Source organism: Simochromis diagramma, unplaced genomic scaffold (genome assembly GCF_900408965.1).
Source record: "Simochromis diagramma unplaced genomic scaffold, fSimDia1.1 OVJJ01000553.1, whole genome shotgun sequence".
Taxonomy (NCBI): domain Eukaryota; kingdom Metazoa; phylum Chordata; class Actinopteri; order Cichliformes; family Cichlidae; genus Simochromis; species Simochromis diagramma.
Window position 1 is genome coordinate 1,798,568 of NW_024387095.1, and position 22,203 is coordinate 1,820,770.

The 22,203-nt window shown below is 41.4% G+C and overlaps 1 protein-coding gene across 4 annotated transcripts; it reads left to right on the forward strand.

Moving 5' to 3' along the window:
* The first annotated feature begins 457 nt into the window (after nt 1–457).
* Nucleotides 458–13,983, forward strand: b3galt2 (UDP-Gal:betaGlcNAc beta 1,3-galactosyltransferase, polypeptide 2). 4 transcript variants are annotated; one of them, XM_040046451.1, is made up of 2 exons: nt 458–1,384; nt 11,678–13,983. In XM_040046451.1, the coding sequence occupies exon 2, from the start codon at nt 11,878–11,880 to the stop codon at nt 13,207–13,209; it is 1,332 nt and encodes a 443-aa protein (XP_039902385.1). In that variant the 5' UTR covers nt 458–1,384; nt 11,678–11,877; the 3' UTR covers nt 13,210–13,983. The 4 variants fall into 4 exon arrangements, with proteins under 4 accessions (XP_039902385.1, XP_039902386.1, XP_039902387.1 ...); XM_040046452.1 differs by having other exon boundaries at nt 458–730; XM_040046453.1 differs by having other exon boundaries at nt 458–696.
* Nucleotides 13,984–22,203: the final 8,220 nt, after the last annotated feature.

Here is a 22,203-nt window from a genome sequence, read left to right on the forward strand (position 1 = left end):
TTTCAAAACACAAAGATAGCAAAGGCCATAATACTGGCCTTGAGGCATCACGATGAGGCTTCAGCAAACAATGGCTTAGTTCAGCCATTTAATTACAGCCAAAACACCTGCCTCGTTAAAAGATGAAACATTATTGCCATAACATGTCTACAGCATCTCCACTGTGTGGCAAGATGAAAATAAAGTTTCTAAAAACTTCAGTTATCAGTTTGATTATTCCCCCAAACTGAAAGATGAAGAAAACTGTCCCCTAAATTGTCAAATAACAATATGAATGCAGCATGGCTTGATTAAGTTTTAATTGTAAGAGTGTTTGCTGGAACGCAGAGTGTGTGTGTGTGTGTGTGTGTGTGTGTGTGTGTGTGTGTGTGTGTGTGTGTGCGTCCGTGTGTGTGTGTGTGTGTGTGTGTGTGTGTGTGTGTGTGTGTGTGTGAGAGAGAGAGAGAGAGAGAGAGAGAGAGAGAGGGGGAGAATACAGGGAGGACATTTTTTCACCCACGATCCTTGAAGGTAGCATGAGTGACTGAAGTGGGTCACGTGAGATGCTCCGCTAAGAATGCGGTGACGTGGGAGAGTTCTGTCAGTGTAGCGGTGTCTGACAGCCAGCTTCCCCGGGCCAGTAGGTACCTCGCCCGGCTGAGGAATCCGACCGGGGTCGCTCCGAGACGGAGCACAGGAGAAGGAAAAAACAAGAAGGTGCGGACTGAAAAACCGAAGCAGGGAGGTGAAGGTAGATGAGTTGTTGTTTCCGTTTCCCACTCCAGGACTCGGGGAACATGTTTTGGCTGTGATTGGACTTATATATGGAAGATTATATATATATTTTTCCTATTCTGCTCATTTTTATTACTCCCCTTCTGCCTAACACCAGCTTTCCGAGCATCGTGAAGTACCAGCCGTACTCCTGCTGCTCTGTCGCTTTTCAGCGGGCTCCCCGATAGCCGTGCGGGGCGGGGATGCTGTGGTGTTCTTGCTTTCATTCTGACATGAAATAACACATCTGAGCAGCGGGCCAAACTTGGATAAAATCAGAAAACAACGCAGAAACAGAAAGGTGAGGGGATACGTAAATGAAGTAGAGGGCAGCAGTGTAGAGCGGGCACAAGACGCAAGACAGGAGAGGAAGGAGAGGGGGAGTCGCAGCAGGAGGAGAACCAAAACCCGCAGGTTTGTTGAGCTTGTGGGGATGAGGACGAGGAGGAGGGACCTTACGCATCGAAGGTGTCAGTGCGATTAGAAAAACAGGGGGAAGGGAACTAAAGCCCAGATTGTTTCCAGTCCTGAGAGACGGTGATGGCGAGTGCAGGCACCGGGGTCCCTGCTCTCCCTCAGCCGACCGCAGCCCCATCAGCCACCGCAGCGGCAGCAGCATGAGGAGGAGGAGGTAGGCAGCCCTGCACGTCTCATCGGTCCCCCCACATCCTCATTATTCATTTAGCCTTCCCCGCCCTCCTCTCCCCTCCATTACATCCACCTTTCTTCCCCAGCAGCCTTGACGAGTACCAATCTAGCCATCAATCAATTTCTCCACACACCTTTGTCCCAACATCATGCATCTCGTCTCCGTCAGATACTTTCCAGAAGCCCCTCTCCCCCCCCACCCCACGGGGAAGGTGTACCAGAGGACCACTTATTTAAATTCCACTATTATTTCTTCCCCTAAGAACGAATGTTGTCCATTTGCCTGGTTTTTGTGTGACATTCCTGGAGGCACAGTGTCAGCAAAAGGGGTCAGTAGTGCATGCTGTATTAGTCTCCATAAAAATCAAGTTTAGGAAATCCCTCTGTAAACCTGCCAAGAGGCAAGGCCAGGGACTTTCCATCGATCCAGTTCAATTAACAGGGTTTTTTTTATCCACTTCATCATGTCGAGCTGCCTGAGCGTTTTTGGGCACTGAAGACCGTGCATAGTTGGGGGATATCTGCTAAATGCTGAGACGGAGAGGGGAAAAAAGGCTAACCTCCCCCGTCAGGGTGTTCACTCTGACCACCAGACTATGAAACTTTAATAGGGTCTAATTTTCAAACCCCCTTATAATTTATTACAGTGGCGTCTGAACCGAGTCCTCAAAAAGAGTCCAAAGGAAGAGAACATGTGCAGGGCGTTAGGACTGTGAGAGGTAAATACAGCAGTAATAGTTTTCAGATAGCACAATTAACGGAAGTGGATAACACTTTTCTGTGTCTGTCACTCACTTAGAGACGTGCGATGCTGTAGCATAATATTTACAGCTGCGGTGGGTCCTGGATGCCAAAGCTTGATTTCCTAAAAGGTCGGGAGTCCAAGTCAAAGTCCAAAGGCTGCTCAACACTTTCTGTTGTCACTGCTATTACTCAGACCTAAAGCTATTTAAAGACCAAGCGAGTCTAAATGTTTACTGCATGTAGTGTATGTGGTAAAGGTTCAGTTTACACGAAATTGGATTACATCTGTGGAGTTCAGAACGCTGATGTATGTTTGAAAATAATCCGTTTTTTCAAATCACTTTTTTTTTAATCCAATCAGCTTTGAAACATCTAAAGAGAATCTGTTTAATGTCACAGTAGACTGAGAAATGAGATGCATTGGTCAGAATCGGCCGATTTCCACACTCGCTGCCACAAGCTGAGGTGACGTTAGTGTGGAAGTTCCTCACTGTGAGCAAAAGACAAAGATTCAAAAAAGCAAACCGTCTGTAGCAACAAACAGACGCTTAAACATGGTTGTTTTAAAAAAGCTAACAAAGGAAAAGTGACTAAAGCAAACCCAGAGCTCAGAGCCAACCACAAACCAGCAGCCTCGGTATGAGCAAAGGATCAAGGCAGTTATGGGGAAAATGATGGAGATGATTGAAAGAGAGAACAGAGTCTGAGGTCCTGCTATCTGCTGAATTTATACATTTACTAGAAAATGATGTAAGTAACATCTGATATTTGTCTGTTGCCCCTACTTTTGTTTGCATGGTAAAATATGTCAGGTAAAGATTCGTGTGCTAGCGAGTCATTTTCAGTGAATTATTTGCACCGCTTCCTAACAGCACAGCGTTTTATTTTCAGTTGTTTGCCTGAGAGAACTACCTGCAGTTTGGGGGAAGTTGTAAACATTAACAATTTATCTTGTTATGAAACATTTTTTTGCATCAAAAAACATTTATATTACAGTATTTATCAGTTATTTGATTAATGAAAGTCAGTTTAAAGAAATGGCTATCTTAAAACCAGAATATGAATAACACTTCTTGATTAGATACCAGAGAAGTTTGTAATTTGGGTCAGCTGACCTGATAAGGATCAGATATGGCTATGTCGTGTGATGGAAGGGCTCAAGTGGCCTGGCCCACATTTGACCAGGCTCTAGTCATGAAGGATATTAAAAAAAAATAAAACGCAGCTGGCCATCCAGAGTGTCTCGTCTGTTGTGCAACACTTAGCAAAAACTCAACCCTCCCTATCCTGCTGGCCCTTTCCAGGCTGAGTCAGACAGCAAACAACGTTTTCAAAGGGTCTGAAAATTATCCTTTTTCTTTAGTTCTTGGACAGCAAGTCTGTGAATTATTTAAAACATCAGGACAATCTTTTACTTTTGGCGGGGGTAAAGATACAAGGCGGTTTTATTTTTAAACCTGTAAAAGTACAACAAATGCCAAATTTCCTTCTTTTGTATTTGGGTTTTGACCTTATCAATATTCTACAGATAAAACGACTCGTCCACGTAACTAAATATATCACAGGAACGTTTGTTTTTGAGTAAAGCGTTACTGACAGAGGACACTTGGATTTATAGACAGAGACAAAAGAAAACAGTGAAATCAAGGAGCAGCATACACTGTGTGCCGGCTCTTTAATCCAGTGTCGAAATTAAAAAATTGTATCACATGAATTACATGAATTTTACAAATTATTATTATTTTTTTTTTTATTTGTATACTAGCAGATTAGACTCAGACAGATGTGTTGAGAAGAAGCAGCATATTAAAGGGGATATGAAAAGCAGTAACCCGAAGATGGTTTCATTTAAAACTCAAACTATTTTTTATTTCAGTGTCTGTTTGAGTATATTAAACTCTGTTCTATAGCTGAAGGATAGTCCATATAGCACTTTTATTTTATTCTGTTTTAGTTTATTTTATTGTGTGTGTGTGTCTGTTTTTAATCTTTCTCTGACCTTTATTTTGGTGACACTGTGATTTCCATCCAAGGTTAGATGTGCAGTTGACTGATAGTCCTTGGAAAGATTTTTTGGTAGACTGTCAAACAAATGGAATTTGAATAGAATTCATAAATGTATTTGCACATATAGATTCAGTTCTACAACATGCACTCTTGCCTTCTACAAACATTGGTCAAATAAATTGTTGATCTAAAGTATTCCCTGATTTTGAGTGTGTTACTGTAACAGGATGCCACTGGCGCAACAAGTCAGTTGGTGGAGATTCTTCCTTTCCAGATATTCCACGTAACAGCTGTTACTGCAGAGTAAGTGAAAGTGTCTTTTTGCTTCTTAACCTCCTAGGACCTGGCGTCCACATATGTGGACATCACATTTTGGGTTATTTAGACCAAAATACTAAATTTTGCTCTACAAGGGCCTGATATCCACTTACGAGGACATTATACTGCTACTGTTCGATCAAAATTTTAAACGAATATCCTCATTTGTGGCTCTCATTTTTCTTAGAAACAAAAATTAGGTAAAAAAAAATCTGGTAATTGTTTGTTTTTACATTCATCAGGTCCCAATCAGCCCAAATATCAAAGAATAATTAAAAATGCATGCCGTGGAAGAGTTCGGGTCTTAGGAGGTTAAGTCTATTTTTCGAGGTTTTGCTATTCTGTCATTTTTCTCTTCTCTTTATTTCTTTTCTCCTTCCCCTAACCACCAACTGATGGTGGCAGGTGGCTTCCCCTCTCAGAGCCTGGTTCTACAGGACGTGTCTTCTTGTTAAAAGGGAGTTTTTCCTCACCACTGTTGCAATGTGCTTGCTCATAGGAGAGACATTGATTGTTGCCATTTTTCTCCAGAACTGCAGGGTTTTTACCTTATAGTAGAAAGTACCTTGACGGGGGTGCTATTCTGATTTCGTGTTACATAAATAAACCTTAACTGAACTGGATTGAATTCTTAGTCTCTTCAGGTTTTTTATTCACTTGCTTTTCATTTGCTGCACAGCCCACCATAGAAACATATTAGTGATCAGCCTGGTGTTGAGGTTGGTTCATCTCTTGGCTGAAGTTTTCCACATGATGGCCCATTAGAGACAGCTGATATAAGCTTTTGGGAAAAAACTTCTTATCATCCCTGTGCTAATGTATTTAAATACATATTAGCCTAAACATAGCTATGTAGCTTGCCACCATGTGGCACATCATTATATGTAAGCTGGCCCAGCTTGACTAACCCTTTTTTAAATGTCACAGCTAATGTGTTTTCTGTTTAGTATTTTAGACATACTTTGGTCAGAACCTGGTATCTCATCTTTAGTTAGAAACCAGTGAGATAGCTTCCTGTTAACGTCCAACTCGGCTGCACCCTTGAATGTAAACTTAACTGTAATATCTGGGAGAACAGCCGCAGTGATCATTTTATTATGGCTGAAAAGAGCTTTCTCTCTGAGTGGTGGCTCAGAGTTTGATTGATTTGGAAAACCGAAGCAGCATTAGACTGGGAAATGGCTAATGACATCAGATTTAACAAAGGGATAGATCAATGCCTGCCATAGTATAAAGTAAAGGATGAATTAAAATAATTTGAAGTTGATCAAAGCAACCTAAAATCTACTAGATGGATAGATTAATTTGTTTTCTTGGCAAAAATGTGAAAAAAGACAACAACAAAAAGATCTTGGCTGTCAGGGTTTTTTTGTAAAGAAAAGTTTGAGCTTGAAACTAGTTTTTGGTTCATCACTAGTTAAGACGCAATTTATTTTAATAATTTTTATTTAAAGAAATGCCGTTTTCTTAAGATTGTGAAAACCCTGCTTTTCACTTTGGTAAATATAACCAAAGTAAAGCTGCCAGCTGGCCATTCAGAAATAGAACAACAGTGTGGAAATTAGAATAGGGATGAACACCACCCCTGATCTCAAGTTACTAGTATTCTTGGATTTACATGTTGAACTATTCACTGCAATCAGATGGTAAACAAAAGGCTGAGAATGAAATGACAGGTTCTTGAAGTGGAGTGCTGCTGAACAGAAGTGAGGAATGGATTATGTCACAGTGGTTCCCAAACTTTTACACACTTACATACACACACGCAGCTACCGTCCCTCCATTTAGAAAGGCAGAGGCGCCACGGTGTAATTATTTTACGTGTAGTTGTTTGTTTCCTGTGTAATAATATTCAACATTGCTATCAATACAATTTTCAAAAAATGCCTCTCTGTGCAAAATGGGTTCAAAAACATAAACAACTGTGGGATACTGTTTGTCCGTGATTTGGAGAGCCCAGTGCGTGCTACTGACGCAGGGAAAACCAGTTATGCAGGGGAGACCTGATTGTGCTGGATACTTTACTGATGGTATTTTCAAACTTGATGCCAAAAGGAGGGCTTTATAGATGAAGGTCCATGATTGAGGAGATCATATTGAGATTATGTGTCTGCATTTTAAATGGTGACTTCATTAGAAAATAAATTTAAAAAGGAGAAAAAAAGTATTAAAAGCTGAGGTGGATTTGCCATGTGTCACTCAGTTGTTATGAAGAACATCCATGAGTAGTGAGTTTGCCCAACAGCTAAAACACAGTGAGCGTTGCAAAGCTGCATTTCTTGTTTGTTGAGCAGGCATGGTTTTTGACTCCACCTCAGATATAAAAAAATAGGTAGTCACTGTCAACCTGGCTATATTTAGTTATGTTTCCATGGAGTGCATTGCTCTAAGCTGTTCTACAGAACTTAGGTTAAATAGACCAAAATGAGCCTGGATTGGATGTTGAATAGACAATAGACATTAATAGACCGTTCTCCACGAAAATTGAAAACATGAGTCAGTTGTGGGAATCGCTGTAAAGAGAAGTCATAGCTGCCAGACACGTTATTTCCTCAACATATTTTTTATGATTTCAAATTTTTTCTAACAGCTGTTACTTCAGCAATAAGGTAAGAGCTGTGAAAAAACATCTATGTAATTTGCATATCTACCTGACGTTTGATTCGTCTAATTTAGTTCAGTCAAAAAGAACTGCAGTTAAAATAGTACTGACTTTATGGAGTTAAAGCTTAAGCGATCAGGCAATTCAGTTACAGGACAGGAAATGGAAGTAATTTGAGGATTAATTATTTTGAGTGTCTTTTGCCATTCAGGTACAATTGAGCATTACTGAAACTAAGTAAGACAAAAGTATTTCAACATTTTTGCCACTTCAATTTTCAAATGTTTTAGAATAAGTTACTCAGTTGCAGTTACCCTCAGTTTATGTGTATACAGTAGCACTCATTTGTACAGTCGCAGTCATCACCCTATGGTATTAAACAGAACAAAGAATGTGAGAATGATAACTCTTGGTCACAGTTGAGAGGAAGTTAACAGGAAAAGACTTCTGGTAGAAAAAGGTTAAGTGAGGGGTTTTAGTAACCTGCTTCGACTGATTGGGGAAGGAGGGGAAAGACAAGGAAGGAAGGAGAATATATAGAATAACGCGCAAATATTTCTTTCAAAATAAGACACACAACTACAACACGGGAAAAGACCCAGGGAAACCGAGTTAATGATAAAGACCTTGAAAACCATAAATTTCACAGCTTTATGATGTATATATAGTGTTGTGGTGGTATTGTAAATAGTGGTAATAGTGGTATTGTAAAGCGCTTTGGGTGCCTTGAAAAGCGCTATATAAATCCAATCCATTATTATTATTATTATTGTGAAAAACGTTTTCACTGGACTCTGCAGCCCTGTGAAAACTAAGTACACCTCATGATTCAGTAGCTTTTAGAAGCACCTTTACCAGCAATAACTTGAAGTTGTCATTTTCTGTACAACCCATTCTTCTTTACAATTTAGGTTCAGTTCACTTATGTTTACAGGCATTCTAAATGCACAGGTGACCTAAGCTCTTGCCATATCATTTGTGGACTTTTTCTGGGTCATTGCAACTCGGAGGGGGGGCTATTTTTCAGCCATTCTGTTATAGGCTTGCTGGTATGCTTGGGACCACTGTCTTGTTGCATGAACCAGTTTCAGTCAAGCTGTAGCTGATCTACTTTCGTCTACAGACAAGTTTGTGTTAGATTCATTGATTGCAAGGTGCCCAGTTCCCGTGCCTTCAAAATAAGCCATGTCACCCCTCCACCACTGTGCTTGCAAGTTGGAATGAGGTGTTTGTGCCGATTTGTTGTTTTTGGTTTTTGCCAAACGCAGCCCTGTGCATTATGCCCAGACATCTCTAGTTTGGTCTTCTCTGTCCAAAGAACATTGTTTCACAAGACTAGTTTTTCCATACAAGTTATATCTCATTCAACCACAACACTCAGGATTTGTTTGTCGATGTTGTTTAGCCTTTGATGGCTCTTTTTAGAGAGCCTGAGCTTTCGTTACTCCAATGAAGGCAGTATGGCGTAACACTAGTTTAGCATTAAAATAAATCATAAATGTAGTGGTTGCTTCAAGGCTGGTGTTATTAGAGGAAACAGGAATGTCAAATGAACCACATAATCAGTCGGACCGGTTCCAGTGAAGCAGAATTTAACCTCTTAACTTCAGTGAGCAGCCGCTCTGTGAGCCGTTTTCCTCAAGAAAATGTGTCACTATCACAAACTGCATTTTTTTTCATCAAATGAAGGTCATATCTTCATTGACATCGGCAAAGCTTGTTTTGCATGCGTCTCACAACATGTTTAGGCAAAAGCAGTCTAGGCTGCCTATGCAGGCATAGAAAGAAAGAAAGCAAACCGTGGTGATTGGTGTGTGAACATTGGGAGTTTCTTCCTGCTGATTTTAAGGCTGAGAGAAAAGGCACTACAATGTATGCTTAGTATGTTACCAAAGTGCCACTCCCCGAGGCGTCATTCTGACTATTGACCGCTACTGAAACGCTGGGGCTTTAATTAGCACTAGTGTAACTAATTGGCTTATATAGAAGGGACATTGATGAGAGCGAAGAAAATGAATTAATGAGGAAAGGCATTGGCAGATTAAATTGCACTGGTAAAAATTAAAAATGGATGCCTGATCTCCTGGTGAAATTGGCATTTAGATCCAAAACAACGTCAGAAATCCATTGAGGGTTGTAAGCGCATGGGTGGGGTAGATGTCAGATTTCGCGTGTGTACCCGTGCGTACATGTTTATTTTTATGTGTATGCGCCTCTGTGTGTGGACTCTTCATCAGAGCTCATGGAACTACATGCTCATTTAGCTGACAGCAGAAATCTCTCAAGTGCTGGATGTGCTTCGATGTAAAGTACGTTAACCTTTAAAACAAAGCCGGCCCTGGCCTCTCTCATTCTCCTGTAATTGCTTGCGCTGGGTAAGCACACTCGCCTGAAAAGGTTATCGTGTTCCTTGTCAGTTGTCATGATGAATGAGCAAACGTAGCAGGAAACTGAAAATTGCAAGTTTAGATTTAGAAAAAAAACACTCTCTCTTAGCAAGCTGGCATGTTGCATTTGCAAAAATTATTGCTCCATTGTTTCGTATCTCAAATTATTAAAAAGCAAGCAAACAAGCAAGAAAGGCAATGCAGGCAGGCAGTAAATTAACACACACAGGAAGCAAAAGGGGATTCTAGACTGCTACACTGCTGCTACATTAATATTCACCAGAGTCTAGTACAACCTCCAAGTTTCTGCTGGCATATTCTGTTTTCTCTAGTGATGTGTACTGCCAGCATGAGTGTGTGTGTGTGTGTGTTAGTTAACGTGGACAGCAGTGATGATGTTTGCGTCAAGTGTGAATATAATTATGTGTGATGTGCACATGCATCTTTTGTCTGTGTGTGTACACAGATCTGATTATGTGTGTAGCGTATTTTCTGTGTGTATCATTAAATCTTGTCGGCATTATATTCTGGGTTTGTCTGTCAGTGATCCCAACAAAAATGATTGCATGTGTGCTGTTTGCTATCCATGTGATTGACTATATTGCATAGTAAATGCTGTTTTTGTGCAAGCTGACTGTTTGCCTCGGGGACTCGCTGAGCTGGTGCGTGTATACCAAAATCTTTTTAGGTAAATCCTGCTTCAGAACAGTGCGTTTACAGAGCCAGGCTCATTTTAGATCATGAACCACATACAGCGTACTTTGATCTTAAGTGTCAGTCGGTGTAAAGCCCTTTAATTACACATTTAATCTGTGAAATATCTTAATATAGGGAAAAAAGATGGTCATTTTCAACTTTATGTCTTGATTTTTTGTATATGACAAAGAAAGGCTGCTGTAGTAAATGAACAATATGTCAGTATTGGAAATAAATGTGTAAAAATAACAGAAGTAGTTCTGGGTTGTCCTTGCCTAGACTTTCCTGTAATTACAAATACTTTAAACTTTTTGTTAATTCACAGGATTAACAAAACAGTCAGATTTGAGGCTTTCCCAGGCCGATTCTGGCCAGCGGACCTTGAATTTGTCACCCCTGGCATAGAGTTTTCTAAGTGGCTTGTCTGTCAGTTGCATTCTGCGCATTCGCCATTATGTCTCTCTTTGTGCACAACGTCCTGTTGGACAGCACACATAATCACGTAGATTTTTGTCCACACTGTTTGCCTGTTTCCTTATCTGTCCTCTCCTTATACTGTACGTCTCCATGATCCAACCTCAAGCAGCCTGGGTGATCGCAGCTAGACAGTAGGCAGCATTGATAAGCTGGAGGTAGAAGGTGAATGGCTGGTGATGGCTGTTATCGCCAGAGGCTGGCTCAGGCTTAGGCACCGCTGCCTGCTGGACCCTGAAAACTCACTTTGACAGATGCATCTCCTCCCTAGCTGTTGACGCGCTGCGGGGGGCTGATGACACTTGCTTGCCCATGCGGCTCAGGGTAGCGTTTGCTGGCACCACGTTGGGCCAAACCTGCAATTTATAGTTTGCCCCAGGCATTAAACTGAGTAATGACATGCAAAGAAAAAAAGAAACCACCATCTCACCATGCCTACCACCAATCTGCCAGCCCAAAATGTAGCTTCCACCAGTCTTGACTATTTTAACTGGGTTTAACCATGAGATGAATTCCTGATTCTCTTTATTTTCTGTCACTGTGCAAATTTATGGCCGTCAGTTGTGTAAACCATGAGATAGAATTATTCGGGATGTGTTCTGTATATCAGCAACTAGACACAACTGGGAGTGCTTGTTTTTCAACCATACAGATGCACTGTATGCATAATTTTCAGAGCAGCATCCAGGCCCTGCCGTGTTGTTCGTCCCTGTCCAATCAAAGATACAACAGTGCTCACTGTGAATCAGCTACTTCCTTTTGAACTGTTAAGTCAGCTTACCGAGAGAGCCATTTGCCATATTGGACCCTCCATCCACAGAAAGCTCTAACTGAGGGTTTTTTAGTCAAAGTCACTCGAGCGTGTCAAAACAAGCCATGAGAAAAACAAAGCACAATTAATAATTAGGTTCAGTTCTTTCCCACAAGTATAATAAAAACCACACCTGCAATTCAGACAACTAACATGTGGCTCTGTGCCAGTGAATAGGAGGTGCTTTTAGGCTGCTTCCAAAGCTGTTTTCTCAGTCTCCTTTTTTTCTCTTTTCAGATTTTAACCCTGCTCTAAGCTGCATCGGAGGGGGTTCAGACATTCCCCTGACTCCACCAGGAGGCTAACTCCAACCTGTCTGTCAGCTCAGATAACCCTCTGATTGTTGACAACCACATGTTTGCGGTGACTGTATGTGACCGCCGCCGCCGCCCATTCTCGAGCAGCAGCAACAGCCTCCTGCGACCCCGACCTGCATCATGCAGTGGAGACGGCGGCACTGCTGTCCCATCAAGATGACCTGGACCGTCAAGCGCTCCCTCTTTCGGACCCACGTGGCCGGGCTCGTCTCACTGGCCCTGCTCTTCGCCGTTTTCTTATTCTTCAGCCACCAAGACTGGCTGCCAGGGCACAGCGGGCCTCGCGAAAACCCGCTTGCCTACACTGTCAGGGGCCTCCGAAGCCCCAAGGGAGAGGCGAACCAGAGCAACTCCCTGAGGGGCCTTTGGAGGGAAACAGTGAATGTTGCACCAAAACCTCTCCTCAACCTCAGCTCTCAGCAGGGTGAGGGAGCAGCAGGAGAGGCAGCAGTCGTGGGGGGAGGGGGAGGTGGAGGAGCCAGAATGGGTGTAATGGGGCTCGGGGACTCGATGAGTACTAACAACACGCTAGAGAAGGAGATGGGTGTTGGCGGGAGGCTTAGCGCCCAGCCCTATCGATACATCCTGAACGAGCCCTTCAAGTGCAGAGACAGCACACCCTTTCTCATCCTGCTCATAGCTGCAGAGCCAGGACAGGCCGATGCCCGCAATGCAATCCGCCAGACATGGGGAAACGAGAGCGTGGCGATGGGCCTGGGGTTTGTCCGTCTTTTCCTGCTCGGCACAGGAAAGAGTTCGGACACCCTCCTTGAGAGCAGAATCGAGGAAGAGAGCCGCGTTTACCACGATATCATTCAACAGGACTATCAGGACACTTACTACAACCTGACCATCAAAACTCTGATGGGCATGAACTGGGTAGCTACCTATTGCCCACATGCTTCCTACGTGATGAAGACAGATAGTGACATGTTTGTCAATACAGAATATCTCATCCAGAAGCTGCTGAAACCTGAGATGCCTCCGAGGCAGAGGTATTTCACTGGCTACCTGATGAGGGGCTATGCACCAAACCGAAACAAAGACAGCAAGTGGTACATGCCACCAGAGGTGTATCCAAGCGAGCGCTACCCGATATTCTGCTCAGGCACGGGGTACGTGTTCTCAGGGGACATGGCCGAGCTGATCTACCAGGCCTCGCTCAGCATACGCAGGCTGCACCTGGAGGATGTTTACGTGGGAATCTGCCTGGCGAAGCTGCGCATCGAACCAGCACCCCCTCCCAACGAGTTCCTTTTCAACCACTGGCGTGTGTCTTACTCCAGTTGTAAGTACAGCCACCTCATCACATCTCATCAGTTCCAACCCAATGAACTCATCAAGTATTGGAACCACTTGCAAAGCAACAAGCACAACGCCTGTATCAACATGGCCAAGGAAAAGAGCGGCAGGCACAGACACCGGAAGTTCCACGGAGAGAGGCCTCCGTGATGGATCCTGCGATTACACCCCATCTTAAAAAAAAAAGAAGAAAGGTGGGAAGGATAGAAGAGTTTAGTGTAACTACAGATGGTGAAGGGCATGTTGAACTCTCAGCACTATACCTTATGGGGATAAGCACATTGTTTTTGGTATTGTGTACAGTTGATTCAAACTATTTTTTTAATCAAAAAATGAAAAAAATATGTATTGTAAATCTATTGAGCTATTTCCAAAAGGGAGAATGGGGGACATTTCTGTGTGAAATGGAGCGTGCTAAAAAAAAAAAGAAAAGGAAAAAAAAAGCTGCAGCTCAAGAGTGGTGTTTATGATAATTCAGGTGCCAACAGAAAGGTGGTAATTTATGCTCTTCTCTAAAGGGTAGTACTGTATGTCACATTCTACGAATACACAAAAAAAACAAAAGAAAAAAAAAGAAAAACATTAAGACACAAGTGTGTTTACAAAGACAAAGGGAAATGTACATGTACTATGTCAAAAAGTTATACTACCTAAATATGAATGAATGATATGAACCTTTGACGTTGACCAGTTATGCTGCCCTGTTTCTCAGTGTTTACTTTCCAGATCTATCGATGAATACCACCCTAAAGAGAAGGTTTATCTGTCATATACTGTATTTTATTTAAAACGATCGACATGAACGCACCCAGAATCACATCAGAGATGACTGAGATTGTATTTTTTAAAGCTTTACATTGACTATGACTCTGCACTTGAGCAAATGTGCAATGAATCTGTTAACGATTAAACGTTCCAAAATCACTTTGTGTGCAGCAGTGTGTGTCTGTTTTGTCGGGGGTTCTTCCTAAGCTGTCGAACGTAAAGTGGTGTGGACAACCGGACGTTAGCAGAGGAGCTACAGTGAGCCTTGGCATCAAAAAGAGTACCGAATGGATGAAACACATTTCTGCTAATAGAAATAACTAAATTTCCCTCATATGTATCCAATCGGGCGGACATCTATTCACTGCAATGTCCTGTGCTTCACACTTTGTCCACACAAACCATGCAATAAGCCCTGTACCTTATGTGCAGTGGCGGTGAAAGTTGTTCAAATGCACAGCAACTCAAAACACCACATGAAAAATAGTTAAAAGCAAAGAAAACCATATGGAAAAAAACACACAAGCGAAATTAATGAAATGCCACAAAAGCTTACGAGAAAAAAAAACTCACCAAACCCAAGGAACGTGTTTCTGGGGAGACAATAACGTGATGAAACTGTTTTGGAAATCACAAGCGACAGTAAATGGCTAATAGCAAACATGTATGTGTGAATCTTGAGATTAAAATGTACATTAGGTTGCATCTTTTTCTTCCTCACAGCAATGAATCCTTTATTTTTTTTTGAAGAGTCTCAGTGCACAGTTACTACTGCAGCCGTTCCATCACATTAATGTCTCCATAAAATGCTTTCTTAAGCTGCAGTGCATTTGATCTGTCATAGCCACCACACTTGTGGATGGGGGGTATTTTCAAATTTCATCAGAATAGAAATATTGCATCATATGTCAAAGGGAACAATGATTCAGGTTGTCACCATCTGTATATGCCTGCTCTTAGAAGCAAATGATATGTAGAGAAATCATTTAGCATTACAGTTTACTGCTATTCAGCTCATCTGAATTTTCATTTAGAAAATATTAAGTATTAAAAGTGGACTGGTTGCATTTCAGTGTTAAATCAATCACAAGGATCAATATACGATGTAATGCATACATTAATAAGTGTTTTGCTGATATGACTGATATCATTTTGAAACCAGGAGCTAGCTACAACAGCCAGTTAGCAGCCAAAGAGTATACTTATTAACACTAATATGGAAGTGTTAAAACATAGGCATTGTCACCGGTTTGTCACTGCAATAAACAAATTGCTATAGAGAACAGCTAACTAATTAGCTGAAAACAACAGGAGATGATGATGATCTTGCTAATATCTTTCTGATTTACTCCATTCATACAATCCCAACAGGGCACTTAGATCATCCAACCATAGGCTCCTAGCACAACCTAGGACTCGAATGAAGTCGAGAGGCGACCGGGCCTTTGCATCCGTGGCACCCAGACTCTGGAATAACCTCCCCGTTCATATTCGCACTGCCAAGTCTATCCAGTCTTTTAAATTACGTCTTAAAACTTATTTTTTTACTTTGGCTTTTGATTCTGTCTAGTTGGCTGTTTTAGTTTGTTGCGTTGTTACCTATTGTTTGTTGTCCTCTTCTATTGTTTGTTTTAACTGTCTCATGTTTTATTGACTGTGAAGCACTATGGTCAACACTGTTGTTTTTAATATGTGCTATATAAATAAATTTTGATTTGATTTGATTTGATAGAGTGCTGCAGGAATCACGAAAGGGATAAAATGAAGAAGTTCACAGTAGTTTCATGTTTTGTGCAGCAAGGTAATCTTCACAAATGTACACAATTCACAAAATTTTCTGAGGGTAAATGCAACTGCTCGAACTTCTTTCGGCTGCTCCCATTAGAGGTCACCACAGTGGATTATCTGCATCCATCTCTAGCTGGCAGCTTCATCGTCAACAGCTTTTTTCCAATATATCCTCTGCCCCCTCCTCCCTGTGTCCAAACCTAATCTTGTCGATCCTGGTCACTCCTAATGAAAATCTTAACTGCGATTTCTAGAACTAAAACACTATTAATATTAACTTTTTGATGACCGTGTGATGATGTTAACTTCAGTCTCACTTCTTAGAAAATGCTTCCTTTAAGACATGTTCAAAATATATGAGTGAATTTATGGGTGCAGTATTCACTTAAACATTTTACGTGAAAATGTACAAAGAAATGGGAAATGGGAAATGGCCTGTATTTGTATAGCGCTTTACTAGTCCCTAAGGACCCCAAAGCGCTTTACACATCCAGTCATCCACCCATTCACGCACACATTCACATTCAAAGATGGTGTTAACCCTCTGAGGCATAGGCTGTAGGTGCTAGCCCTGTTAGATTTTTGGAGAAAAGTAAAACAAACTAACTTTGGGTTAAAGTTGGGTTAGTACTTCCACGTGGATGCACAAACAGACAGACAATTTTTCCTATACTGCACCGATCAAAAGAATTAAGGGAGCACTCGGTCATCACAGTATAACACAATTCCAGTTAAAGTTCAGGGACAATTTGCTCAGCTAGGAAGCAAAAAGTATTGCGAATCCATTTCACCTGCTTTGATGCCAATGACAACAGCTGCACAGGAGACGAAGCAGAAAAGCAACCCACAAAAAGGAAGTGGGTTTTTTTTTGTAGGTGTTGGCCATAGATGGTAGCTCTTCCTTTTCCCCTCATGCTTGGTTTCTCTCTAGTTTTGCTTTTTGCTCATTACTGCTAGTGGCATGATACCATTTCAGAGCAGTGTGTTTTCTATTCCGGTTAAGGACAAATGCATAGTTTGTGTCCTTGTAATCCAGCAGCTAGCTTTCTATTTACATAAATTTGCATCACTCGTACCTGAGCAGACTCTTACATACATCATAAAAGTATCAAACTGGCATCTTCTGAAACAAGCTTGCAGGTACAATAAATGAAAGCTCCTCTTATATAGACATTAGCATGAACTTTAATATTTAACTGTTGTGTCATTAACATGACTGCTAAGTAGTGCTTGCTGTCACTTGTGTTGTCACAGATCTTTTGCATGTCTATTACTTTAGGAGCTCCGGCTCTCATCTATGGCCACCAGTGTTTGCACAGTTACGTAAAAATCCCACATCCACAAACCTAATCCTAAGCCACACAAAAAGAGTGCTTTTTTTCTCCTTTCCTTTCTTCCTTTCTTCTTTTTTTTTAACTCACAAAATCAATGATCATTAAAGGTAATACTGTATTTGGTGGACCTTGGAGAAATGCATTAACTCCCAAATAGAAAAGTAAAACATTCACAGAAGTTCGGCAAAGGTAGAAACATCATCCAATATCGAGGCTGAGTGACGAGGAGAAATGAATTAAGCCCTGAAATACTCAGTGTCTCCGGGGAGCATAAAATATTCTGCAGCGAAACACCTAAGTGTAGATTTTAATTAAAAATGAATGCATATGATAGTGGAAGGCTGTCAGAGCTACTCCGTATGTAACTGAACTTTTCGACTTGCACAAATGAGTGTGTTTATGGGTGTGTGTGTGTGTTGGGCTGGAGGGAGGCAATAAATAAATACACACTTCAGTGCTCAGGGCCACCAACAAAAAGAGCATATATAATTGGGTGATGACTTGAAATAGCCTATATCAGATTAAGGTAATTTAATTAAACTAATGGAGAGCTGGAGCTCCTGCTCTCTTTCCACAGACTGCTCTGCACGCCTGTCAGTCTCGTTTTAATCACCTGCACATTTGAGTGACTCTGTTTAGAGTGCTGTAAAAGAAAAAAAACAGGAGGAAAGATCACACAATGGTATATTTTTAAGCCGCTAATCACCGAGCTGAAGTGTCTTTAGGGAGGAGGAAACTGAAATGGGTGAAGACGGCAGAGGGAGAGAATATCAAGATGTTCATCTCAGATAAACTGCACAGCAGTGAGGAATTATTTGATGCTGGAGCCGCAGGCAAAGACACAACAGCTCTATTTGTTGCTCTGTACACATTCGTGTAAAGGGTTATGCCATCGTATCAACTTTGGTTTAACAGTTATCACAGCAGTTACACAGAGTGAGTCTGTTAAGGCTGCATTTCTCATAGTTACCACAACAGTCTGCTCCACAATACAAATATGACATCGGATATATATATGCAAATCATGCAAACAGCAGTTGTTTTTTCTCCGTCAGCTTTACCTCTCAGTGAGTGGTAAGTGAGTAATCTACATTTGTTTTTATTCATAAAGATTTTTTTAAAGTAAAGAAATCTTGGATTTCTTTCCTAAAACTGAAACTGCCAGGAATGCTGAGATTAAGACCTAAGAGGAGGTTCATGGATGTAGTGAAATACATGCAGAGGGTCTACGAGACAGAGGAGCATGGTAGAGATTGGGTGACTGTGCCGATCTCTAAAGGGAGTAACTTAAAGAAAATGACCGTAGCAACTATTAGATAATTTCGCATGTAAAATCTGAGGTACAAATATGCACGCTCTCGGTGAGGGCTAGCTGTCTAAGGCAGTTTTTATGTGCTCCACGTCACTTTTTTTCGTGGGTTTCTGCGCTGCAAGACACAATCTTTGTGGCATCCTGCCATTTTAATGATAATCCTGTACAGAAGCACACAGACACACTGACACACACACACAACTGTTTGAAAACTTAAGTTTGAGGAAAGAACTTAAACCCTGGATCACTTCATCCATACTTGCAACAGCCAGATAGGTGAAAACATTATTACAGTTGTAGGTCAGTTGCTCTAGGGGGGTCACAGACTCAGATCCTATACCTTCTCAGTCATTCATAGTGGGGCTGATAGCCCCTGCACATGCATTCAGATTTATACCTAGCTGATCACTAATACCTACTTTGGTTATATAATGTTCTCCCCATGTGTGTGGATTCACTACAAGTACTCCAGCTTCCACATTTCAAAACATGAGTAGGTTTAATTAGTGATTCTAAATTGACTGCATGTGAGTGTGGATGGTTGTCCATTGTTGTGTTAGCTCTGTTCAGAGAATACCCCACATCCTGACCTATAACAGCTGGGATAGACTTCAGCTTGTAAGTGGGCCTCGGAGTTCTTAATCTATCCCAAAACGTGCCCCCACAGTTGAATTCCATTGACATACCATTACAATTATATGTAAAATTATGTCATACAGCTCAGTAATGAAAGAATTAAACACCCACAATGGCAGTGGCTAATGATTCCGCTCACAGAAGCTAAGTGCAGTGTTAGAGGTAATTAGCATAACTGAGGAGGACACTGACCCCATTGGGGCTGAGCAGCTGATGGAGATTGACATCTACTCTAATGATTTTGGAGTGGATGGGCAAGTCAGGGCTCGGGAAGTATTGCTCATGTATCTTTGGAACTAAAAATAGGAAACACATCGCCATGTGCAGCTTATTTAAAAGCAGGATCTTACTTGAAAGAGTAAAACACAAATGGGAATGTGTTGAAGAGATTCTGCACTCAAAGCCAGCCGCTCAAACTGCCCCAGTGTGTGGTGCGGTAAGTTACTTACAGTTGTTCAGACACTTTTTTTTAAATATTCTGCCCTTTCATTCTGAAATCTCTTAGCACCAAACCTAATTTTCCAAAGTAAATTCACTAAACTTTGCCTGTTCTTGTAAAACCTCAAAAATTAGACACACACACACAACCAGCCGAAATAGCAACAGTGATCAACATTTATTTCACAATGATCGAAATATTGAAAGCGCATTGCTCAGGACACAGACCTCAGCCTTCTGCTTCTCTTTTGTTAGTCTCTTTTGTGAGCCTGAAGCAAAGATGTGGTTAAAATCAGGCTGTTCAAAAGTACTGATGTAGGCTAGATATAATAATTATAGGGCTGCCTCTTGTAGTACTGGGTTAAATGTAAATCTAACAAGTTTCCTGCTCTGCATATAAGTTTAAAACCTCTGTTTTGTGGAAATGTGCGAGTGTAAGGACATCAGTGTACAGAAGTGATAGTATGACCGTTCACCTCTCTGTCATAGTTTATTTCTTTCATGAAACAGCAAAGTGAGGTGAGCCACATATCCTCTTGTCAAAGTTGGTTTCCCTCTAATCCTTATCCAGCAGACTTGTGCTTTTAATATTTCATTAAATTACATTTGAAATAATTCACAGTCCAATTGGATAAAAAGGGAACCTCTGTCAGATGCTGGCTGTAGCTTATTGTAAGATTTGGTCAAAGTCTCACCCATCTATCCACTTTCTACCGCTTATCTGAGTTTGGGTCACTGGAGAAGCAGTCTGAGCAGAAAAGCCTAGATTTCCCTCACCTCGAGTGACACCAAGTTGTTCCCAGGCCAGCTGAGAGATGTATTCTCTCTGGCAAGTGCTGGGTCTGTCCCAGGGCCTTCTCACAATAGGATATACCCAGAATACCTCATTCAGAAGGTGTCCAGGAGCTTTCAGATACAAAGAACCACCTCAACTGGCTCCTTTGGATGTGGAGGAGCAGTGGCTCTACTCCAACTCTCCTCTCAAAGGACTGACCTGCTCGTGCTATCTCAGCAGCGACCCTTAGAAGGAAACTAATTTCTGTAACTAGTATCGTCATTCTTTTGGTCTCTACCCAGAGCTCGTGACCATAGGTGAGAGTAGGAACATTTTCTTCTTTTATGCTCTGTTCTCACTTTACCACAACAGATTGGTACCCAATCCAATGTGGTCCCTCTGAGGCACTGTTCCTAGTTTCAAACGTGATACATGCCACAGTATTTTTTGTAGGGCAGTGCTTTCCTTAACACCATTTTAATGATAATGGGGTTTTTTCTTTCTTTCTTTTTGTACAGCACATGTACAAATTTGCTGGACTCCCACTTCTAACAGAGATGTAACTCTCTGAGGTCCAAGACATCATAGGGGGGTTTCACTGTTCCTCTGAAACCATAGTTTATTTTTGTTTTAATATGATTTTCTTGCATCTGTAAACATTTTAAGCTCAACGTGGAATGATTAGTACCCAGGTCCTTTTCATTCACGCTTCGTTCAAATGAGATGCTTCACTCCAAGTAATCTTTGTACTTTTTCAGTGACCAGACTTTGTATGCTTTTTATATTTATAAGTAGGGTGACTACAACCCACACTTCCAATTTTTTCTTCTACTTAACTAGAACACTTCTTTCTAGCTGCTTTTGGAGAAGTCGTAAACACAAATGTTTGCTTACGTTTGCCAGTCCACACTAATACATTTTAGAAAAGGACAGAGGTCTACTATGTACCAGATTCAGAATACTCAAATAGGCAGCTCTTTCACAGCAAACCTCCTGTCTCAGTTCCACATCCTCAACATGATGCCCTACTTTAAGAGCAGTAATAAAGGTTTATACCACACTATAACAAAGCTGTAAAAAGATGTTTTATTACTTGTAAAGGAAAGCATGTGCCAGAAAGAGTACGACAGCCAGCATTTAGATTGCGCATTAAACGCAGTGCTGTGGCCATCAACAACAAAACAAGGAGCAGGAGAAGTCCTCTTGGAAGCCCTTGTTATTCCATCATAGAGCAAATCATGAAATACTCAGCTGGTCTCAGGTATTCATCACCCTCCATTAGGAATGATTAAACTCATGACTCAAAGCAAGAGGATATTGGGAGTAAGGTTGGGTATCATTCATGCATGCCCTATGCAATCACAGCACCAGATTACCAGCATCCGGCGGCACTCAGCCCTTCTACAAATGATGAAAATGGTGGAAGGCGGGGAAAGAAAGGGGAGTGGGGAAAAAGAAAAGAAGAAGGCTAAAGGAGGTAATAGAAAATCTGAGGCAGAGATAGATAGACTTCTCTGCTTTTGGAGAGAGGAAGAGGCATTGCAAGATGAAGTAGGAAAACATGGAGTGAAGCCAGGTGACAGTACAGGTGAAAGAGAAAAGGATGAGGAGGAAAGAGAAAAATAGCAGGAAGTAGGTAGTGATGAATGAAGGCGAAAGGAGCAGTGACTGATCAGTATTGAAAACCTGTGCTGCTGTAAACGCGGTAAAAAAGACTAACAGTGGGAACAGATTGAGATGTCTGCCATGATGGAGTGGAGGCTGGAGCCTGGCTTTAACATCACTGCTCACTGTTCCTCTGAAACCATAGAAGAGAAAATACACTCGAGGAAGAGACAAATCTCCTGACCTTTCCATGACAGCCGGGCCCAGAACCTGACTAATGCTTCTTTGTGGGCATGACTGATAACTACTAATGGAGGTTTTGGGTGAACAATATGTAAATCTGGCAAAGGAAATAATAAATGTCAGTGTCTTTTGATGACTACTGCCTTGCAAAACAAAAATGCAAAAATAAGACAAAAAATAATTTTAATCACAAAACTTTCATCCACTAGATTTTTTTTGTCTCCCAAAACCTAAAAATGGACATCAAT